The following is a 21904-nucleotide window of genomic DNA, read 5'->3' as shown; positions in this document are numbered from 1 at the left end:
AAATAGGACATACATGGTAAATGGTAGGGCATTGAAGAACGCAGTAGAACAGAGTGATCTAGGAATAATGGTGCATAGTTCCCTGAAGGTGGAATCTCATGTGGATAGGGTGGTGAAGAAAGCTTTTGGTATGTTGGCCTTTATAGATCAGAGCATTGAGTATAGGAGTTGGGATGTAATGTTAAAATTGTACAAGGCATTGGTGAGGCCAAATTTGGAGTATTGTGTACAGTTCTGGTCACTGAATTATAGGAAAGATGTCAACAAAATAGAGAGAGTACAGAGGAGATTTACTAGGATGTTACCTGGGTTTCAGCACCTAAGTTACAGAGAAAGGTTGAACAAGTTATGTCTTTATTCTCTGGAGCGTAGAAGGTTGAGGGGGGACTTGACAGAGGTATTTAAAATTATGAGGGGGATAGATAGAGTTGTCATGGATAGGCTTTTTCCACTCAGAGTAGGGGAGATTCAAACAAGAGGACATGAATTGAGAGTTAGGGGGCAAAAGTTTAGGGGTAACACAAGGGGGAATTTCTTTACTCAGAGAGTGGTAGCTGTGTGGAATGAGCTTCCAGTAGAAGTGATAGAGGCAGGTTCAGTATTTTCATTTAAAGTAAAATTGGATAGGTATATGGACAGCAAAGAAATGGAGGGTTATGGGCTGTGTGCAGGTTGGTGGGACTAGGTGAGAGTAAGCGTTCCACATGGACTAGAAGGGCCAAGATGGCCTGTTACCATGTTGTAATTGTTATATGGTTATAATTTAATTTTGGCAAAAGAGGTTGCAACACATTCTTAACCAATGTCTAAAACATGGTCAAACTGTTCCATAGCTCGGACTCTGACGAAATGAGTTTCATTCTTGTGTAGATGTGCAGAGATTTAGGTAATCAGGAAAGTATTAAATTTTGGAAAATTATGCTGCTCGAGTAGAAGCCACCAGACTATGTCATATATTATTATATAATAATATTAAAGAGGTTACCTAAAGTTTCTTCAGATACATAAAATGTAAAACAGAGGCAAGAGTAGACATCGGACTATCAGAAAACGGCGCTGGAGAGGTAATTAAGGGGGACAATGAAATGGCAGAAGACCATAAGACATAGGAGCAGAATTAGGCCATTCAGCCCATTGAGTCCACTCCACCATTTCATCATGGCTGATCCCAGATCCCATTCAACCTCATACACTTACCCTTTCACCATATACCTTGATGCTCCGACCAGTTAGGAATCTATCAATTTCTGGTTTAAATATATCTTCAGACTTGGCCTCCACTGCAGTCTGTGGCAGAGCTTTCCATAGATTTACCACTCTCTGAGTAAAACAAATCCTCCTGAACTCTGTTCTGAAAGGTTGCCCCTCAATTTTGAGGCTGTGCTCTCTAGTTCTGGATACTGCCCACCAGATGAAAGTTCCTCACCACATCCACCTTATCTAGTTCCTTAACATTCGGTAAGTTTCAATGAGATCCCCACACGTTCTTCTAAATTCCAGTGAATACAGGCCCAAAGCTGTCAGACACTCCTCATATGTTAATCATCATATGGCAGATGAACTGAATAAGTATTTTGCATGTCTTCACTGTGGAAGGCACTAGCAGTAAGTTCCAAGTATCAGGGGACATGAAGTGTGTGAAGTTACCCTAACAGGAATGAAGGTTCTTGGGAAACTTAAAGGTCTGAAGGTATATAAGTCACCTAGACCAGATGGTGTACACGCCAGAGTTCTGAAAGTGGTGGCTGAAGAGATTGTGGAGGTATACATAATGATCTTCCAAGAATAACTAGATTTTGGAATGGGTTGGGAATGCTGAAAAATTGGAAATGTCACCCTACTCTTCAAGAAGGAAGAGAGGCAGAAGAAAGGAAACTATAACTTAGTCTGACCTCAGTGATTGAGAAGATGTTGGAGTTGATTATTAATGATGAGGTCTCAGGCTCCTTGGAGGCACATGATAAAATGGTTTCCTCAAGGGAAAATCTTGCCTGATAAATCTGTTGGAATTCTTTGAAAAAATAACAAGCAGGATAGACAAAGGAGAATCAGTTGACGTTGTGTACTTGGATTTTCAGAAGGCCTTTGACCAGGTGCCACACATGAGGCTGCTTAACAAGCTAGGACCTCTTGGTATTGCAGGAAAGATTCTAGGATGCATAAAGTTGTGGCTGATTGGCAGGAAGCAGAGATTGGGAATAAAAGGAGCTTTTTCTGGCTGGCTGATGGTGACTAGTGGCGTTCCACAGGGGTTTTGGTTGGGACTGATTCTTCTTACATTATATGTCAATGATTTGGATGATGGAATTGATGGCAGGATATTGTGGCTGAGAGGAAAAATGGATTAGCTGTGATGAAATGGTGAAGCAGACTCAATGGGCCAAATGGCCTAATCTGCTCCTATATCTTATGGTCTTGCTTGCAGTGATTTTTTTTGTATTGTTTTTACAGAAGTCACCTTGTAATGCCCAATGTTTTTGTACCTTCCAGGAGGCACACTGAATAGTGTCAATGTAGAAGAGTCATTCTCACAATGTGGACTGCAGATTCATGAGTCCATCTAACAGTCTGCTAAATACTATTATTGTATCTGCAACACACAAAATACTGGAGGGACTCAGCAGGTCCAGAGATGTTCATCAGGACCTGAACATTTCTATTTCACTGGACATATCTCTTCTGGGAGAAAGATTCTGTCTGTCTCCTCTACTTTAGGCTTAACATAATTTTATAAACTTCGACCAGATCCTCCTTGAATCTGCACCATTTTAAAGAAAACCTAAGGTTGTCCAACTTGTCCTGTTACTATAGCTCATATCCTCTCATCCCGGCAGCATCCTGATAAACTTCTTGAATTTGAATTGACTTTATTTCTTACATCCTTCACCTACATGAGGAGTAAAAATCTTTACATTACATCTCCATTTAAATGTGCAATGTGCAATCAAAGAAATTTATAATCATTTATAATAAATAAAACAGTCAATGTAATATAGAGTACACTTCAAATCAGCGTGAGTTCATCAGTCTGATGGCCTGGTGGAAGAAGCTGTCGCAGAGCCAATTAGTCCTGGCTTTTATGCTGTGGTACTGTTTCCCAGATGGTAGCAGCTGGAATAGACTGTGGTTGGGATGCCTTGGGTCCACAATGATCCTACGGGTCCTTTTTACACACCTGTCCTTATAAATGTCCTGAATCCACAGTCTGTGCGGATTGGTGATAACATATCCCCCTCACTGACGATCAACACTGGCGCACCTCGGGGGTGTGTGCTTAGCCCACTGCTCTACTTTCTGTATACACATGACTGTGTGTCTAGGCATAGCTCAAATACCACCTGCAAATTTGTTGACGATACAGCCATTGTTGGTTGAACCTCAGGTGGTGATGAGAGGGCGTACAGGAGTGAGATATGCCAAATAGTGGAGTGGTGCCACAACAACCTGGCACTCAAAGTCAGTAAGACGAAAGAACTGACTGTGGATTTCAGGAAGGGTAAGACCAAGGAACACATACCAATCCTCACAGAGGGATCAGAAGTGGAGAGAATGAGTAATTTCAAGTTCCTGGGTGTCAAGATCTCTGAGGATCTAACCAGGTCCCAACATATCGGTATAGTCACAAAGAAGGAAAGACAGCAGTTATACTCTATTAGGAGTTTGAAGATATTTGGCATGTCAACAAATACACGCAAAAACTTCTATAGTTGTACTGTGGAGAGCACTCTAACAGGCTGAATCACTGTCTGGTACGGAGGGGCTACTGCACAGGACGAAAAGAAGCTGCAGAAGGTTGTAAATCTAGTCAGCTCCATCTTGGGCACTAGCCTACAAAGTACCCAGGACATCTTTAGGAAGCAGTGTCTCAGAAAGGCAGCATCCATTATTAAGGACCTCCAGCACCCAGGGCATGTCCTTTTCTCACTGTTACCATCAGATAGGAGATACAGAAGCCTGAAGGCACACACACAGTGAATCAGGAACAGCTTCTTCCCCTCTGCCATCTGATTCCTAAATGGACATTGAAGCTTTGGACACTACCTCACTTTTTTTAATATACAGTATTTGTTTTTGCACATTTTAAAAAATCTATTCAATATACGTAATTGATTTACTTGTTTATTTATTATTATGTTTTATTTTAATTATTATAATTATTATTATTTTGCTCTCTCTGCTAGATTATGTATTGCATTGAACTGCTGCTGCTAAGTTAACAAATTTCACGCCACATGCCCATGATAATAAACCTGATTCTGAGTCTGGTTCTGATTCTGATTCAATTGTGCCCTTGTAGAAAGTTCTTAGGATTTGGGGGCCCATACCAAACTTCCTTAACCTGTTGTTCCTTTTTCACCACACAGCTGGTTTGTACAGATCATGAGGTCCTCGGTGATGTGGATGCTGAGGAACTTAAATCTGTTTACCCTCTCAACCCCAGATCCATTGTTGTCAATAGGGGTTAGCCTGACTTCATTCCTCCTGTAGTCCACAACCAGCTCCTTTGTTTTTGCAACATTGAAGGAGAGATTGTTTTTTGACACCACTGTGTCAGAGACTGTCTGTACCTTTCCAAACCTTCCTTTTTCCTCTGTAATAGGGAGATTACAATATTCCATGTGCAGCCTAATCAAAATCCAACGTAAATGGAACATTTATTTATTTAGAAACAGGACATCAACAAGCCCTTGCAGCCCAACGAGCCTGTGCCATCCAATTACATCCAATTAACCTACCAACCTTTATGTCTTTGGAACGTGGGAAGAAACTGGAGCACTCAGAGAAAGAAAACATGATGACAGGGAGATTGTACCAACTCCTTATAGCACTACGCTACACTACCATACAGTCCCATGTGAAGGCCCTGTTCTTATACTCAGTGTTCTAACCAATGAAGGCAAGCATGCCATACACCTTCTTTACCAACGTATCTACTTGCATGGCCACTTCCAAGGAGCTATGGACTTGGACCCCGAGGGATCTCTGTACAGCCAGCCAGGTTAATACCCTTCCACCTCAAACCTCTGTCTTCTATGGGCAAATCCATTCTGAATCCAAACTAACAAATCATGCTTCTGAATCTTCTTCGAGTGATCAGCCTACCATGAGGCACTCTGTCAAATGCCTTAATAAACTTCATACGAGCAACATCCACTACTCTACCTTCATCAATCAACTTCATCAGCTCCTAAAAAGACACTAGCTTTCAATTTGTAAAACATGATCTGCCCTACATAAAGCTATGCTAACTGTCTCTAATTAGCCTATGTTCTTCCAAATTCTCTGCAATAGCTTCCATAACACTGACATGAATATAATCAGAATTATCTCTATTTCTCTTCTTGAACAAAGGAACAATACTGGCTGCCTTGCAGTCTTCCAGGACCTCATGTGTTGCTGGTTCTCAGGATCACAATCTGAAAATAGAGGGTAGACCACATAGCAGTGAACTGGGGAGATATTTCTTCAGTTTTTGGATTGCCCCACCTTAGAGTGTCCATAGAACCATAGAACACTACAGCACAGTACAGGCCCTTCAGCTCTCCACATTGTGCCGATCCATATAATCCTTTAAAAAAAGTACTAAACCCACACTACCCCGTAACCTTCCATTTTTCTTTCATCCATGTGCCTGTCCAAGAGGCTCTTAAATACCTCTAATGTTTTAGCCTCCACCACCATCACTGGCAAGTCATTCCAGGCCCTCACGACCTTCTGTGAAAAAAAACTTACCCCTGATGTCTCCCCTAAACTTCCCTCCCTTAATTTTGTACATATGGCCTCTGGTGTTTGCTATTGGTGCCCTGGGAAACAGGTACTGACTGTCCACCCTATCTATGCCTCTCATAATCTTGTAGACTTTTATCAAGTCCCCTCTCATTCTTCTACACTCCAAAGAGAAAAGTCCCAGCTCAGCTAAACTTGCTTCATATGACTTGTTCTCCAATCCAGGCAACATCCTGGTAAATCTCCTCTGCACCCTCTCCATAGCTTCCACATCCTTCCTATAATGAGGTGACCAGAATTGAACACAATATTCTAAGTGCGGTCTCACCAGAGATTTGTAGAGTTTCAACATGACCTTTCTACTACTCTTGAACACAATCCCCCTGTTAATGAAGCCTAGCATCCCATAGGCCTTCTTAACTACCCTATCAACCTGTGCAGTGACCTTGAGGGACGTATGGATTTGAACCCCAAGGTCCCTTTGTTCATCCACACTCTTAAGTAACTGACCATTAATCCTGTACTCAGTCTTCTGGTTTATCCTTCCAAAATGCATCACCTCACACTTGTCCAGATTGAACTCCATTTGCCATTTTTCTGCCCAACTCTGCAGCCTGTTTATATCCTCTTGTAACCTTCGACCACCTACAGCTCCAGCCACAACTCCTCTAATCTCCGTGTCATCTGCAAACTTACTCACCCATCCTTCTGCCTCTACATCCAGGTCACTTATAAAAATCACAAATAGTAGGGGTCCCAGGACAAATCTCTGTGGCACTCCACTAGTCACCGACCTCCAGGCAGAATACTTTCCTTCCACAACTACCCTCTGCTTTCTTCCTTTAAGCCAATTTTTTATCCAAACAGCCAAGGTTCCACTTATCCCATGCCTCATGACTTTCTGGATGAGTCTCTCATGAGGGACCCTGTCAAATGCTTTGCTAAAGTCCATGTAGACCACATCCACTGCTCTATCCTAATCAATTTCTTTTGTTACCTCTTCAAAAAAATCAATCAGGCTCATGAGGCACGATCTTCCCTTCACAAAGCCATGTTGACTATCCATGAGTAGTCTGTACTTCTCCAAATGCTCGTAGATCCTATCCTTAAGAATCCTTTCCAGTAGTTTGCATACCACCGATGTAAGACTCACTGGTCTATAGTTCCCAGGTTTCTCCCTATTACCTTTTTTAAACAAGGGAACTACATTTGCCATTCTTCAATCCTCCGGCACTTCCCCTGCAGCCGAAGAGGATTCAAAGATCATGGCTAATGCTCCTATGATCTCTTCTCTCAATTCCCACAACAATCTGGGGTGTATCATATCTGGCCCTGGGGATTTATCAATCTTAATGTTTTTAAGAAGATCCAGCACTACTTCTTCCTTAATCTCCACACAGTCCAGCATACAGGCCCACTCTACTTCGACCTCATCCTGATCAAGATCCTTTTCACTTGTGAATACTGAAGCAAAATATTCATTTAGGACCTCCCCAACCTTCTCCGCCTCCAGGCACATGTTGCCCTCTTTATTCTTTAGCGGTCCCACCTTTGTTCTCATCATCCTCCTATTCTTCACATACGCATAGAACGCCTTGGGGTTCTCCTTAATCCTACATGCCAAGCCTTCTGATGCCCCCTTCGAGCTCTCCTAAGTCCTTTCTTTAGCTCCTTCCTGGCTACCCTATATTTCTCATAAGCCCCTCTTTCTTCCTGCTTCTTATACCTAACATATGCTTCTTTTTTCCTCTTGACAAGTTGACTCACATGTTTCGTCAGCCACGGTTCACTTTTCCTATCATTTTTTCCTTGCCTCAGTGGGACAAACCTATCCTGAACCCAGTTCAAGTGGTCCCTAAACTTCTCCCACATTACTTCTGTGCTTTCCCCTTTGAACATCTGTTTCCAATTTACTCTCGCTAGTTCCTGCCTCATCCCTTCAAAGTTAGCCCTTCCCCAGTTAAGCACTTTACCATTTCATCTGATTTTATCCCTTTCCATAGCTATGCTGAAGCTAAGGGAGTTGTGGTCACTCTCACCAAAATGCTCCCCCACCAAGAGGTCTGTCACCTGACCAGGTTCATTACCCAGAACTAGATCCAGTATAGCCTCTCCTCTCGTCAGCCAGTCCACATACTGTGTCAGGAAACCTTCGTGAACACACCTACCAAATTCAGCCCCATCTATCCCCCTTGCACTCAGGAGGTGCCAGTCAATATGACGGAAGTTGAAATCACCCATAACTACTACCCTGTATTTCCAGCACCATTCTAAAATCTGCCTACTTATCTGCTCCTCAATGTCCCAAGGGCTATTTGGAGGCCTATGGACTACTCCCAGCACATTGATTGATCCCTTCCTATTTCTGACTTCCACCCAGACTGACTCCGTGGACACTCCCTCTGCAGCGTCCTCCCTTTCTATAGCCGTGATACTATCCCTGACCAGCAATGCCACTCCCAACCCCCTTTCTACCTCCCATCCTATTCCTTTTAAAACACCTGAACCCAGGGACCTGCATCATCCAATCCTGCCCTTCCTCCAATCAAGTTTCAGTAACGGCCACAAAATTGTAGTTCCATTTACTAATCCATGCTCTAAGTTCATCCTCCTTGTTCCCAATACTCCTAGCATTGAAATAGACACATTTCAACCCCTTTAACTGGCTACAATTATGTTCTGTCCCCTGCCTGTCCTTCCTCATCAACTCAGAACTCTTAGCATCATGCCCTTGTCCTTCTACCTTAATCCCTGCACTCACATTCTGATTCCCACCTTAAACCCTCCCCAACAGCTCTATCAAACCTACCCACCGGGATATTGGCCCCCTGGCATTCAAGTGCAACCTGTCCTTTTTGTACAAGTTACACCCACCCCAAAAGAGGTTCCAATGATCCAGAAATCTGAATCCCTGTCTCCTGTTCCAATCCCTCAGCCACACATTTATCCTCTGCTTCATCCTATTCCTATTATCACTGTCATGTGGCACAGGCAGTAATTCTGATATTACTACCTTTGCGGTCCTCTTTCTCAACTTCCTTCCTAACTCCCTGTGGTCTTCTTTCAGGACCTCTTCCCTTTTCTTACCTATGTTATTGGTACCAATATGTACCATGACCTCTGGCTGTTCTCCCTCCCACCGCAGGATATCTTGGATGCGATCAGAAACATCCCAGACCCTGGCACCTGGGAGGCAAACTACCATTCGAGTTTCTTTCCTGCATCCACAGAATCGCCTATCTGACCCCCTAACTGTAGAGTCTCCTATCACTACTGCCTTCCTCTTCCTTTCCCTACCCTTCTGAGCCACAGGGCCAGACTCTGTGCCAGAGGCACGGCCACCGTCGCTTCCCCCAGGTAGGCTGTGTCCCCCCAACAGTACTCAAACAGGAGTACTTATTGTCAAGGGGTACAGCCACAGGGGTACTCTCTAGTACCTGACTCTTCCACTTCCCTCTCCTGACTGTGACCCATTTCTCTGTCCTCCATGGCTCCGGAGTGACCACCCGTCTGTAACTCTTCTCTATCACCTCCTCACTCTCCCTGACCAGACAAAGGTCATCGAGCTGCAGCTCCAGTTCCCTAACACGGTCCCTTAGGAGTTGCATCTCGATGCACCGGGTGCAGATGTGGCCGTCTGGGATGCCAGGACACTCCAGGACCTCCCACATCTGACACCGACCACAGAAAACAGGCCTCACACACATACTAACTCCTTTTGCAATCAACAACAGCCTCACCTCTTCCCGTTACCGCCGAAGCCTGTTGAGCCAAAGCCCTTTCACTCTGCTGCCTCTCACTCCACTGCCCGCTCCCAAAGCTGCCCGCTGGATATAGCTGCCTTCTTTTTAAATTGTTCACGCTCAACTGGTTTACGTCACACGCCTGCACAATCTGGCCTCTCTCTTCTCCCGAGAACTAAAAATGTCTTCACGCTGGAAATCCTTAGGTGCTCTCCCACTGCCTTCTTGTTCTTCTTGGTCTTAGAGTTCAGTTTACTAAATTGGTCACAACAGAGATCAACAGATTGTTGAATATTAAAGGAACCAAGGGCAGTGGAGACAGAAGAGGAAGGAGTACATGTAAGCCCAGATAAGCAGTGCAAAAGAAGGGAATGGAGTACAGAGGTGTTTTATCAGCTTAACAGTGCAAGAGGAGGGGAGGGAGTACACAGGTCTCCAGCTGGTGAGCCTCAATAAGCAGTGGAAGAGGAAGGTGAGGGGGAATGCAAAAGATTTTTATTGCTATGATCAACAGTACTTTTAATACTTCTCAATTTTATCCTAGTACACAAACAAAACCGACAGACACAGATCTCCAGGAACTGAGGTTTGCTGAGGACCTATTGCATGTATCTGGCTCATTGCATAATACATCGACTTAATCTAATTTCCAACCTCTTTGCCAAACATGTTTGAACTTTTTTTGTCTGTATAGTCACTTGCATCCCTTTTAAAAGATGTTATAAATCTTGTAATTTTTGTTATTACTACTGGTGTAACGATCTTGCATTTGTCAACCCTGACATCATCTTAAGAAACTTCTCTACTTCTTCTGTAGCTTGAAAATCTTTCAGTAGAAAAATGGCTATTTAGGAAAAAGCCAAAAATTTGAAAAACAATTCTGGAAGCAGGATATTTTAAAAACTTACCAAGAAAATCATTTGCAGAAATCAGATCATAATCCCAGAGCTGCAGCATGAGTACAGCAGGCTGCCGAAACTCTGATTCCTCCAAGGAAAAAATTGATTCTTTCTTCTTATAAATAATTTCTTTCTCCGTTGGCAAATAGTCAAAGCGAAAAACAAACCGCCAGTTGAAATTTCCTTCACCAGTCAGAGAGTTAAAGTGGACATCAGTCTCTTGTTTATCATTTTCCAAACCTTTCAACCAGCTGCAAAATTAAGCAATAATTTGACACATAAGGTTTGGTTTTTCTGTGGGGATGGCATTGTTGAGGATCATATTTGTTTTTTCCTAAATCTCATTCCACTCTGAATTGTTCCCACCACATTACCACATGGTTCTTATAAACTACTTGCATATCAACGAGGAGTTTCTTGGGTGGGGGTGATGGGGGGAGGAAGTGAAAGTCAGTTGTGGGTTTGGGGTGGAGACAATATTAATTGAATGGTTTATCCACATGATCCTGAAGAGAGCAGTGGATGTACCTACAGTACCCACTCTGATCAGTTAAGGGACATTCTCCAAACCAGTTTGGGATAGTTTACAATTCAATTCTTCATTCAGCAAAGGGAGACGTGATATGACCCCGGCGCAAGCTTATCAGAGCTTTCATATAAAGATAAAACGTTCTACTGAGAAAATCTAATCATTAATAGTCACAATCCTTCACATTCAATACGTATATCTTGGATCTTTCAAGTGAAGTCACCTGAAAGTCTTCATGGTGTAGGGTTCATACACACACCTCAATCACATTACAATCACACTCCATCCACCCCACATCTATAACAACCCCGAATTCAAATCATCCCATTAATTCAACAACCCAATGTGTATCACTCCATCACTTTCTCAAATCCACTTTTGCTCCTGGAACAATTCACTCTAAGTACTCCACATAGTTCTGTACGCCATCAGTCCACCAGCTACATCCCAATCATTCTATCAATCCCACCCACCCACCAGCACAATTCACACCACCCCAAATAATGTGGGAACACCCACCAGCTCCATCCCCAAAATCAACCCACCCCAAATACAGTGGGAATGTTCACTAACTCCAACCTCCAATTCATATTACTCTAAATAATGTGGGAATTCTCACCAACTCCATCCTCCAATTCAGCCTAACTCAAACACAGTGGTAATACTCAATACTCCATCCCCCATATATCCTCACCATTCCCTTTCCCTGTCCGTCCCCACCGTTTCCCTTTCCTTGTCCAATCCCACTGTCTCCCTTTCCCCGCTCAACCACACTTACCCTATCCATCCCCACCGTTTCCCTTTCTCCATCCCCACCGTCTCCCTTTCCCTGTCCGATCCCACTGTCTCCCTTTCTTCATCCCCACCGTCTCCCTTTCTCCGTCCGTCCCCACCGTCTCCCTTTCGCCGTCCGATCCCACTGTCTCCCTTTCTCTGTCTATCCCCTCTGTCCCCCAGGGATAATAGATGAAGAAAGGGAGATGGTTCAGACACATGGATGGTTGGGAAAGATGGGAAAATGAACTGGTGGGGACATATGAAGAAAGGGAGATGGTGGGGACAGAGAGATCTGGCTGCTAATATTTCTGCGCAACAACAGACTATTTAATATTTATTTATATTTGTTAAATATTTATTTGCTAAGTACCCTTTGATGTAGATATCACTGGATCGGACTCCTGTCAGTGGATTCACATCATCAAGTGGCACATCATCTGTGTTCCAGATAATCACTCTCATCTCGTAGCTAATCAACAGAACAGTAAACAATAAACATAAGTATGGTGCAGTAAATAAACATGAAATGGTGCAGTAAATTAATTACAATAGACAAAAGATAAAAATATTCCTTGATTGTACAATGGTATTTAAATATTTCTCTGAACTGTGAATAATCAGAAACAAATTCAAATGGTTAACGTAAATGATCGATTGATGGTCAGATCTATGGAAAGAACCAGTTCAGCTCACAAGAGATCTATTTTCCAATTCCCACCATCCATTGGTGTATAATACACAGAGCTGTCCATTCAGAGGAGAACAGAGAAGCTCATTCTGTTAAGTAGAACTACCTGCAAAATATTCAACGACTGGGGAAGTTCAGAGAAAAATATCATGTTATTGTCGGAGACAGAAAAGTATACTTATTTTAGCGCTGGATATCTGAAAAGTATTTAGATTAATGAGGACTCTGAATAGGATATTCAGTTGTGGAGAGGTTCAGGGAGGGATAATCAGTCATGGGGGAAGAGAACAGGAGACTCAGTTATGGGTTTAAAGACATGGACTGAGTAAAGGTGTTGCTATAGGGGCAGGGTGAATGATACTCAGGGGTGTGGATAGAACAGTACAAGGACTGGCATGTCAGACCACATGTCTTTGCCAAACACGATGCCAAATTAAACTAAATCATTTCTGCCTGTCCATGATCCATACCCTCCATTCCCTACGTATTCACGTGTCCATCTAAAACACCTCTATCACATCTGCTTCCATCACTACACTTGGTAGCCCCTTCCAGGCACCTACCACTTTCTTTGTAAAAAAAAAGGCCTGCATATCTCCCTTCAACTTACCCTTCTACTTTTCACTTTAAATCCTTGACCTCAAGAAATTGACAATTCTATCCAGGGAAACAGATTCTTACTGTCTATTCCATCTAGGCCTCTCTCATAAACTTAGAAGTGTATCAAGTCTCTGACGCTTCAGAGAAAATGACCCCAATTTGTCAAACCTCTCCTTTTCGCCCATACTCTTTAATCAAGGCTGCATCCTGAATTAAAGTCCTATCTCTCTCACAACCAAGCCTCCATAATGGCCATGTGATTATAATTACATGTAATTATAATTACATCCAGTTCTAATTTCATCTGTTAAAGCTAAAATCAGTCATGATTTAGAGAAGTAAATGTTTGTTCAAGTGGCATTATGGGCTATTAAGAAAGTATTTCTGAAATAAGAATGTGTTCTCTCCAGGCAGACATAACAATATATTCTCCTATGAGAGGCAGGCCAACATGAAATTTCAGTCTGAAATGTCTGCTCTTTATTCCTCTGTCTGATCTGCTGAGTTTCTCCAGTACTCTGTGCGCTACTCAACAATTAACTATTGTTGATACAGTGGGTACCTAAATGGCAATAGCATCATGATAGGATGGAAGTTGAGAAGGGAATGTATCTTCTCTACACTCTGAAAGAATATCAGAGTACAGGGTAGAGAACTTTTTAGTGCTTGAACCTTTAGAAAATTATTTTAGTCCTAAAAAATTAGCTATTAGTTCTGTACCATCTTTCTTACCTGATTGGCTGGCGAGGTTTTATATTGACTGGTGGAGGTGCCGGTAAATCAACAGGGAACATATCAACCCACATGTGGACTTTGCCCTTGGAAAAGTGAGATAGACAAATATCAGTCTGAGTGTACATCTCTACATTTCCTTTGCCTAATCTCCAAAACTCAAATAAGCCAGTGACACATTTAGAAAATAGTCTGCACATTTATTTCTTCTGCCAAAGTACTTGCCCCTCCACCAACCTTCATATCATCTGCAAACTTCACAACAAAGCCATCGATTCCATTAGCTAAATAATTTATTTACAGCATAGAAAGAAGTGGCCCCAACACTGATCCCTGCAGAACACCACCTGTCACTGGCAGCCGACCAGAAAAGGATCCTTTTATTCCCACTCGCTGCCTCCTACCAATCAGCCAATGCTCTAACCATGCCAGTAACTTTCCTGAAATACTTGGTAAGCAGCCTCATATATTTTCATGCAAGAAATATCACAGGAAAGGCAGATGAGCTCAGGGAATGGATCAACACATGGAATTATGATATTGTAGCCATTAGCAAGAGTTGTTTGCAGAAGGGACAGGAGAGGCAGCTCAATATAATGGGCTTCTGCTGTTTTAGACATGATAGAGCCGGATGATTAAAGGGTGAGGGATGGTGATACGAGTCAAGGAAAATGTTATGGCAGTGCTCAGTCACAACAGACTGGAGAACTCGTCGAGTGAGGGTTTATGGGTGGAAGTGAGGAGAAAGAAAGGTATGAAAACATTAATGGGGCAGTCCACAGGAATCAGAGGAACAAATCTATAGAGAGATCGCAGAATGTTGCAAGAAATATAAGGTTGTTATTGTAGGTGATTTTAACTTTGCACATATTGACAGGGACTCCCATACTTTAAAAGGACTAGGTGGGATAGAGTTTGTCAAATGCGTTTGTCAAGAGCAGATAGTGGAGCGGGGGTGAAAATAAATGATGTTAAAAGTTCATGCAAAGTCACAAATAGAAGGGTTGTGTGTGGTGGTAATAATCTTCCAGGTGTGTCTATTTCAATGCGAGCAGTATTGTGGGAAAGGCAGACGAGCTGAGGGTCTGGATTGACACATGGAGTTATGACATTATAGCCATTAGTGAAACTTGGCTACATGGGGGGTAGGACTGGCAGCTTAACGTTCCAGGGTTCAGATGTTTCAGACATGATGGAGGCAGAGGGATGAAGGGTGGGGCCGGGTGGCATTGGTTGTCAGGAAAAATGTTACAGCAGTGCTCAGGCTGGATAGATTAGAGGGTTTGTCTACCGAGGTGGAGCTGAGAAACAGGAAAGATATGACCACATTAAGGGGGTTGTATTATAAAACACCCAATAGTCAGTGAGAATTGAAGGAGCAAATCTGCAGAGAGATAGCAGACAACTGCAAGAAACATAAAGTTGTGATAGTAGGGGATTTTAATTTTCCACATATTGATTGGGACTCCCATACTGTTAAAGGTCCAGACAGGTTAGAGTTTGTAAAATGTGTCCAGGAAAGTTTTCTAAATCAATATATAGAGGTGCCAACTACAGAGGATGCAATGTTAGATCTCCTATTGTGAAACGAGTTAGGACAGGTGACGGAAGTGTGTGTAGAGGAACACTTTGGTTCCAGTGATCATAACACCATTAGTTTCAACTTGATCATGGATAAAGATAGATCTGGTCCTCAGGTTGAGGTTCTAAACTCGAAAAAGGCCAAATTTGAAGAAATGAGAAAGGGTCTAAAAAGCGTGGATTGGGACAGGTTGTTCCAGGCCTTCAAAGGAGAAATTTTGAGAGTGCAGAGTTTGTACGTTCCTGTCAGGACTAAAGGCAAAGTGAATAAGAATAAGGAACCTTGGTTCTCGAGGGATATTGGAACTCTGATAAAGAAAAAGAGAGAAATGTGTAACATGTAGAGGCAACAGGGAGGAAATCAGATGCTTGAGGAGTATAAAAAGTGCAAAAAAAATACTTAAGACAGAAATCAGGAGGGCTAAAAGAAGACAAGAGGTTGCTTTGGCAGTCAAGGTGAAGGATAATCCTATGAGCTTCTATAGGTATGTTAAGCGCAAAAGGATAGTAAGGGATAAAAGTGGTCCTCTTGAAGACCAGAGTGGTTGGCTATGTATGGAACCAAAAGAAATGGGGGAGATCTTAAATGGGTTTTTTGCATCTGTATTTACTAAGGGAACTGGCATGGAGTCTATAGAAATAAGGCAAACAAGTAGTGAGGTCATGGAACCTATACAGATTGAAGAGGAGGTGGTGCTTGCTGTCTTGAGGCAAATAGGAGTAGATAAATCCCCAGCACATGACAGGGTATTCCCTTGGACCTTGAAGGAGACTAGTGTTGAAATTGCAGGGGCCCTAGCAGATAGATTTAAAATGTCGGTATCTACGGGTGAGGTGCTGGAGGATTGGAGGATAGCTCATGTTGTTCCATTGTTTAAAAAAGGCTTTGAAAGTAATCTGGGAAATTATAGGCCAGTAAGTTTGATGTCAGTAGTAGGTAAATTATTGGAAGGAGTACTAAGAGATAGGATCTACAAGTATTTGGATAGACAGGGACACATTAGGGAGAGTCATCATGGCTTTGTGTGTGGTAGGTCATGTTTAACAAATCTATTAGAGTTTTTCGAGGAGGTTACCAGGAGAGTGGGTGAAGGGAAGGCAGTGGATGTTGTCTACATGGACTTCAGTAAGGCCTTTGACAAGGTCCCACATGGGAGGCTAGTTAAGAAGATTAAGAGGTAGTAAATTGGATTAGACATTGGCTCAATGGGAGAAGTCAGAGAGTGGTAGTGGAGGATTGCTTCTCTGAGTGGAGGCCTGTGACTAGTGGTGTGCCACAGGGATCAGTGCTGGGTCCATTGTTATTTGTCATCTATATCGATGATCTGGATGATAATGTGGTAAATTGGATCAGCAAATTTGCTGATGATACAAAGATTGGAGGTGTAGTGGACAGTGAGGAAGGTTTTCAAAGCTTGTAGAGGGATTTGGACCAGCTGGAAAAATGGGCTGACAAATGGCAGATAGAGTTTAATGCAGACAAATGTGAGGTATTGCACTTTGGAAGGACAAACCAAGGTAGAACATACAAGGTAAATGGTAGGGCGATGAGGAGTGCAGTAGAACAGAGGGATCTGGGAATACAGATTTATAATTCCCTAAAAGTAGTGTCACAGGTAGATAGGGTCACAAAGAGAGATTTTGGTACATTGGCCTTTATAAATCAAAGTATTGAGTATAAGAGTTGGAATGTAATGGTGAGGTTGTATAAGGCATTGGTGAGGCTGAATTTGGAGTATTGTGAGCAGTTTTGGTCACCAAATTGCAGGAAGGATATTAATAAGGTTGAAAGAGTGCAGAGAAGGTTTACAAGGATGTTGCTGGGAATTGAGAAACTGAGTTACAGAGTAAGGTTGAATAGGTGAGGACTTTATTGCCTGGAGTGTAGATGAATGAGGGGAGATTTGATAGAGGTATATAAAATTATGACGGGTATAGACAGAGTGAATGCAAGCAGGCTTTTCCCACTGAGTCTAGGGGAGGAAAAAAAAACCAGAGGACATGGGTTAAGGGTGAAGGGGGAAAAGTTTAAAGGGAACATTGGGGTGGTTTCTTCACACAGAGAGTGGTGGGAGTGTGAAATAAGCTGTCAGATGAAGTGGTAAATGCAGGCTCACTTTTAACATTTAAGAAAAAGTTGGACAGGTACATGGATGAGAGGGGTTTGGAGGGATATGGTCCAGGTGCGGGTCAGTGGGACTAGGCAGAAAAATGGTTTGGCACAGCCAAGAAGGGCCAAAGGGCCTGTTTCTGTGTTGTAATGTTCTATGTTCTATGGTTCTATGTGTTCAGGAAAGTTTCTTTCATCAGTATGAAAGGTAAAAGAAGAGGTAAAAGAAGCTTGGAGAGAAGCTGTTTTTTTTTAACTGATCGGGGCAAAGAGGCTAGACTGCACAGGCGCCTGAAGGTCAGCCTCTGAGATCAGCGGGGGAATTTAAAAAGCAAGCAGAGGCTGAGTACGAGCTTCACTCCAGGTGAGGTAAGGCCAAGTAAGCTCCTTTAATTAATCTAATTAGCTTAGGAGTAGGTAATGGAGACAGCAGTTAGGGCAGTTGAGTGCTCCATTTGCAGTATGTGGGAAGTCAGGGCGAGCACAGTTGTCCCTGATGACTACACCTGCAAAAGGTGCATCCAGCTGCAGCTCCTAACAAACCGTGTTAGGGAACTGGAGCTGGAGCTGGATGAACTTCGGATTATTCAGGAGGCAGAGGCAGAAATAGACAGGAGTTTCAGGGAGATAGTCACCCCCTGTGGCCGTCCCCATCAACAATAAGTATACCGTTTTGGATACTGTTGGTGGGGACGACCTACCAGGTACAAGTTGCAGTGGTTGTGTCTCTGGCACCGAGACTGGACTCTCAGCTCAGAAGGGAAGGAGAGAAAAGAGGAGAGCAGTAGAGATAGGGGGACAGATAGGAGGTTCTGTGGAAGAGATCAAGAATCCTGGAAGGTTTGTTGCCTCCCTGGTGCCAGGATCCGTGATATCTCGGACCGAGTTCTCAGTATTCTCAAGAGGGAGGGTGAGGATCCGGATGTCATGGTCCATGTAGGGATCAATGATGTGGGTAGGAAGAGTGAGGAGGTCCTGAAAGATGAGTTTAGGGAGCTAGGTGCCAAGTTAAAGGATAGGGCCTCCAGGATAGCAATCTCAGGATTGCTACCAGTGCCACGTGCAGGTGGGTTTAGAAATAGTAAGATAGTGCAGATCAACACGTGGCTGAAGACATGGTGCAGGAGGGAGGGCTTCAGATTTATAGATAATTGGGCAGTTTTCCAGGGAAGGTGGGACCTGTTCCAGTGGGATGGTTTACATCTGAACTCGAGGGGGACAAAAATTCTTACAGGTAGGTTTGCTAGAGAGGCCCCAGTGGATTTAAACTAGATACGAGGGGGGAGGGGAACCAGAGTGTAGGAACAGATGTATGGGAGAAGAAAGAAAAAGAAGACAGTAAAGTTCTTTGTACTATTAGAGCTAAACAGAGAGGAAGAGGTGGAGAATTTCTTAAATGCATTTATTTTACTGCTAGGAGCATTGTAAGAAAGGTGGAAGAGCTTAGAGCATGGATTGATACCTGGAAATAAAATGTTGTAGCTATTAGAGAAACATGCTTGCAGGAGGGGAGTGCTTAGCAACTAAATATTCCTGGATTTCGTTGCTTCAGGTGTGATAGAATTGGAGGGACAAGGGGGGAGGAGTTGTGTTGCTTGTCAGAGAAAATATTACAGTGGTGCTCTGGCAGGATAGATTAGAGGGCTCATCTAGGGAGACTATTTGGGTCGAATTGAGGAATAGGAAAGGTATAGTAACACCTATAGGGGTGTATTATAGACCACCTAATAGGGAGCGAGAATTGGAGGAACAAATTTGCAAGGAGATAGCAGATATTTGTAGTAAGCACAAGGTTGTGATTGTGGGAGATTTTAATTTTCCACACACAGACTGGGAAGCCCATACTGTAAAAGGGATGGATGGTTTGGAGTTTGTGAAATGTGTGCAGGATAGTTTTTTGCAACAATACATAGAGGTACCAACTGGAGAGGGGGCAGTGTCGGATCTCCTGTTAGGGAATGAAATAGGTCAGGTGATGGAGGGATGTGTTGGGGAGCACTTCGGGTCCAGTGATCACACTGCCATTAGTTTCAATATAATTATGGAGAAGGATAGGACTGTACCCAGGGTTGAGATTTTTGATTGGAGAAAGGCTAACTTTGAGGAGATGCGGAAGGATTTAGGAGGAGTGGATTGGGACAATTTGTTTTATGGGAAGGATGTAATGGAGAAATGGAGGTCATTTAAAGGTGAAAGTTTGAGGGTACAGAATCTTTATGTTCCTGTTAGGTTGAAAGGAAAGGTTAAAAGTTTGAGAGAGCCATGGTTTTCAAGGGATATTGGAAACTTGGTTAGGAAAAAGACATCCACAATAAATATAGGCAGCATGGAGTAAATGAGGTGCTCGAGGAATATAAAGAACATAAGAAGATTCTTAAGAAAGAAATTAGAAAAGCTAAAAGAAGATACGAGGTTGCTTTGGCAAGTAAGGTGAAAATAAATCCAAAGGGTTTCGACAGTTATATTAATAGCAAAAGGATAGTGAGGGATAAAATTGGTCCTTTAGAGAATCAGAGTGGACAGCTATGTGTGGAGCTGAAAGAGATAGGAGAGATTTTGAACAATTTCTTCGGTATTCACTAAGGAAAAGGATATTGAATTGTGTAAGGTAAGGGAAACAAGTAGGGAAGTTATAGAAACTATGACGATTAAAGAGGAGGAAGTACTGGCACTTTGAAGGAATATAAAAGTGGATAAATCTCCAGGTCCTGACAGGATATCCCTAGGACCTTGAGGGAAGTTAGTATGGAAATAGCAGGGGCATTGAAATATTTCAAATGTCATTAGAAACGGGGATGGTGCCAGAGGATTGGTGTATTGCTCATGTGATTCCATTGTTTAAAAAGGGTTCTAAGAGTAAACCTAGCAATTATAGGCCAGTCAGTTTTGATGTCACTGGTGGGTAAATTAATGGAAAGTATTCTTAGATATAGTATATATAATTATCTGGATCGACAGGGTCTGATTAGGAACTGTCAACATGGATTTGTGCGTGGAAGGAAATGATTGACAAATCTTATTAAATTTTTTCAAGAGGTTACTCGGAAAGTTGATGAGGGTAAAGCAGTGGATGTTGTCTGTATGGACTTCAGTATGGCCTTTGAGAAGGTTCCGCATGGAAGGTTAGTTAGGAAGGTTCAATCTTTAGCTGTTATTATTGAAGTAGTAAAATGGATTCAACAGTGGCTGGATGGGAGATGCCAGAGAGTAGTGGTGGATAACTGTTTGTCAGGTTGGAGGCCGCTGACTAGTGGTGTGCCTCAGGGATCTGTGCTGGGTCCAATGTTTTTTGTCATATATATTAATGATCTGGATGATGGGGTGGTAAATTGGATTAGTAAGTATGCAGATGATACTAAGGTAGGTGGCATTGTGGATAATGAAGTAGGTTTTCAAAGCTTGCAGAGAGATTTAGGCCAGTTAGAAGAGTGAGCTGAATGATGGCAGATGGAGTTTAACGCTGATAAGTGTGAGATGCTACATTTTGGTAGCAATGATCCAAATAGGTCATACATGGTAAATGGTAGGGCATTGAAGAATGCAGTAGAAGGGAGTGATCTAGGAATAATGGTGCATAGTTCCCTGAAGGTGGAATCTCATGTGGATAGGGTGGTGAAGAAAGCTTTTGGTATGTTGGCCTTTATAAATCAGAGCATTGAGCATAGGAGTTGGGATGTAATGTTAAAATTGTACAAGGCATTGGTAAGGCCAAATTTAGAGTTTTGTGTACAGTTCTGGTCACCAAATTAAAGGAAAGATGTCAACAAAATAGAGAGTACTGAGAAGATTTACTAGAACATTACCTGGGTTTTAGCACCTAAGTTACAGGGAAAGGTTGAACAAGTTAAGTTTTTATTCTTTGGAGCGTAGAAGGTTGAGGGGGTACTTGATAGAGGTATTTAAAATTATGAGGGGGATAGATAGAGTTGATGTGGATAGGCTTTTTCCATTGAGAGTAGGGGAGATTCAAAAAAGAGGACATGATTTGAGAGTTGGGGGCAAAAGTTTAAGGGTAACACGAGGGGGAATTTCTTTACTCAGAGAGTGGTAGTTGTGTGGAACGAGCTTCCAGTAGAAGTGGTAGAGGCAGGTTCAGTATTGTCATTTAAAGTAAAATGGGATAGGTATATAGACAGGAAAGGAATGGAGGGTTATGGGCTGAGTGCGGGTCATTGGCCTGTTTCCGTGCTGTAATTGTTATATGGTTATATAGTATGTAGAAGTCCCAATGAGAAAGTAAGAGATACTTGAATTATTTATTTATTGAGATACAGTGTGAAGTAGGCCCTTCCAGCCCTTCAAAACACGTTGCCCAGTTATCCCTCAATTTTATCCTAGCCTAATCTTGTGACAAGTTACAATAACCAATTAACCTAACCACTGGTACGTCTTTGAATTGTGGGAGGAAACCAGAGCAGATGGAGGAAGCCTGCACAGTCACGGCAAGAGCGTACAAACTCCTTACAGGCAGCAGCGGGAATTGTCCTGGGTCAGCTATTCTGTAAAGTGTTGTGCTAT

General features: G+C 42.6%; 1 protein-coding gene across 5 annotated transcripts in view; it reads right to left on the bottom strand.

The window, feature by feature from the left end:
- fer1l4 (fer-1 like family member 4) overlaps positions 1-21904 on the bottom strand; it is a 397456-nt gene that overhangs the window by 7383 nt on the left and 368169 nt on the right. For all 5 annotated transcript variants that reach the window (XM_059981120.1, XM_059981116.1, XM_059981117.1 and 2 more), the window contains 3 exons: positions 13696-13781; positions 12046-12144; positions 10379-10620 (listed from right to left, as the gene is read on the bottom strand). In XM_059981120.1, the coding sequence (XP_059837103.1) occupies positions 10379-10620; positions 12046-12144; positions 13696-13781 (427 nt within the window). The remainder of the gene's footprint in view (positions 1-10378; positions 10621-12045; positions 12145-13695; positions 13782-21904) is intronic.

Source organism: Hypanus sabinus, chromosome 9, assembly GCF_030144855.1.
Source record: "Hypanus sabinus isolate sHypSab1 chromosome 9, sHypSab1.hap1, whole genome shotgun sequence".
Lineage (NCBI taxonomy): Eukaryota > Metazoa > Chordata > Chondrichthyes > Myliobatiformes > Dasyatidae > Hypanus > Hypanus sabinus.
Note: the sequence above shows the minus strand (reverse complement) of the source record. Positions and strands in the feature narration are given on the sequence as shown.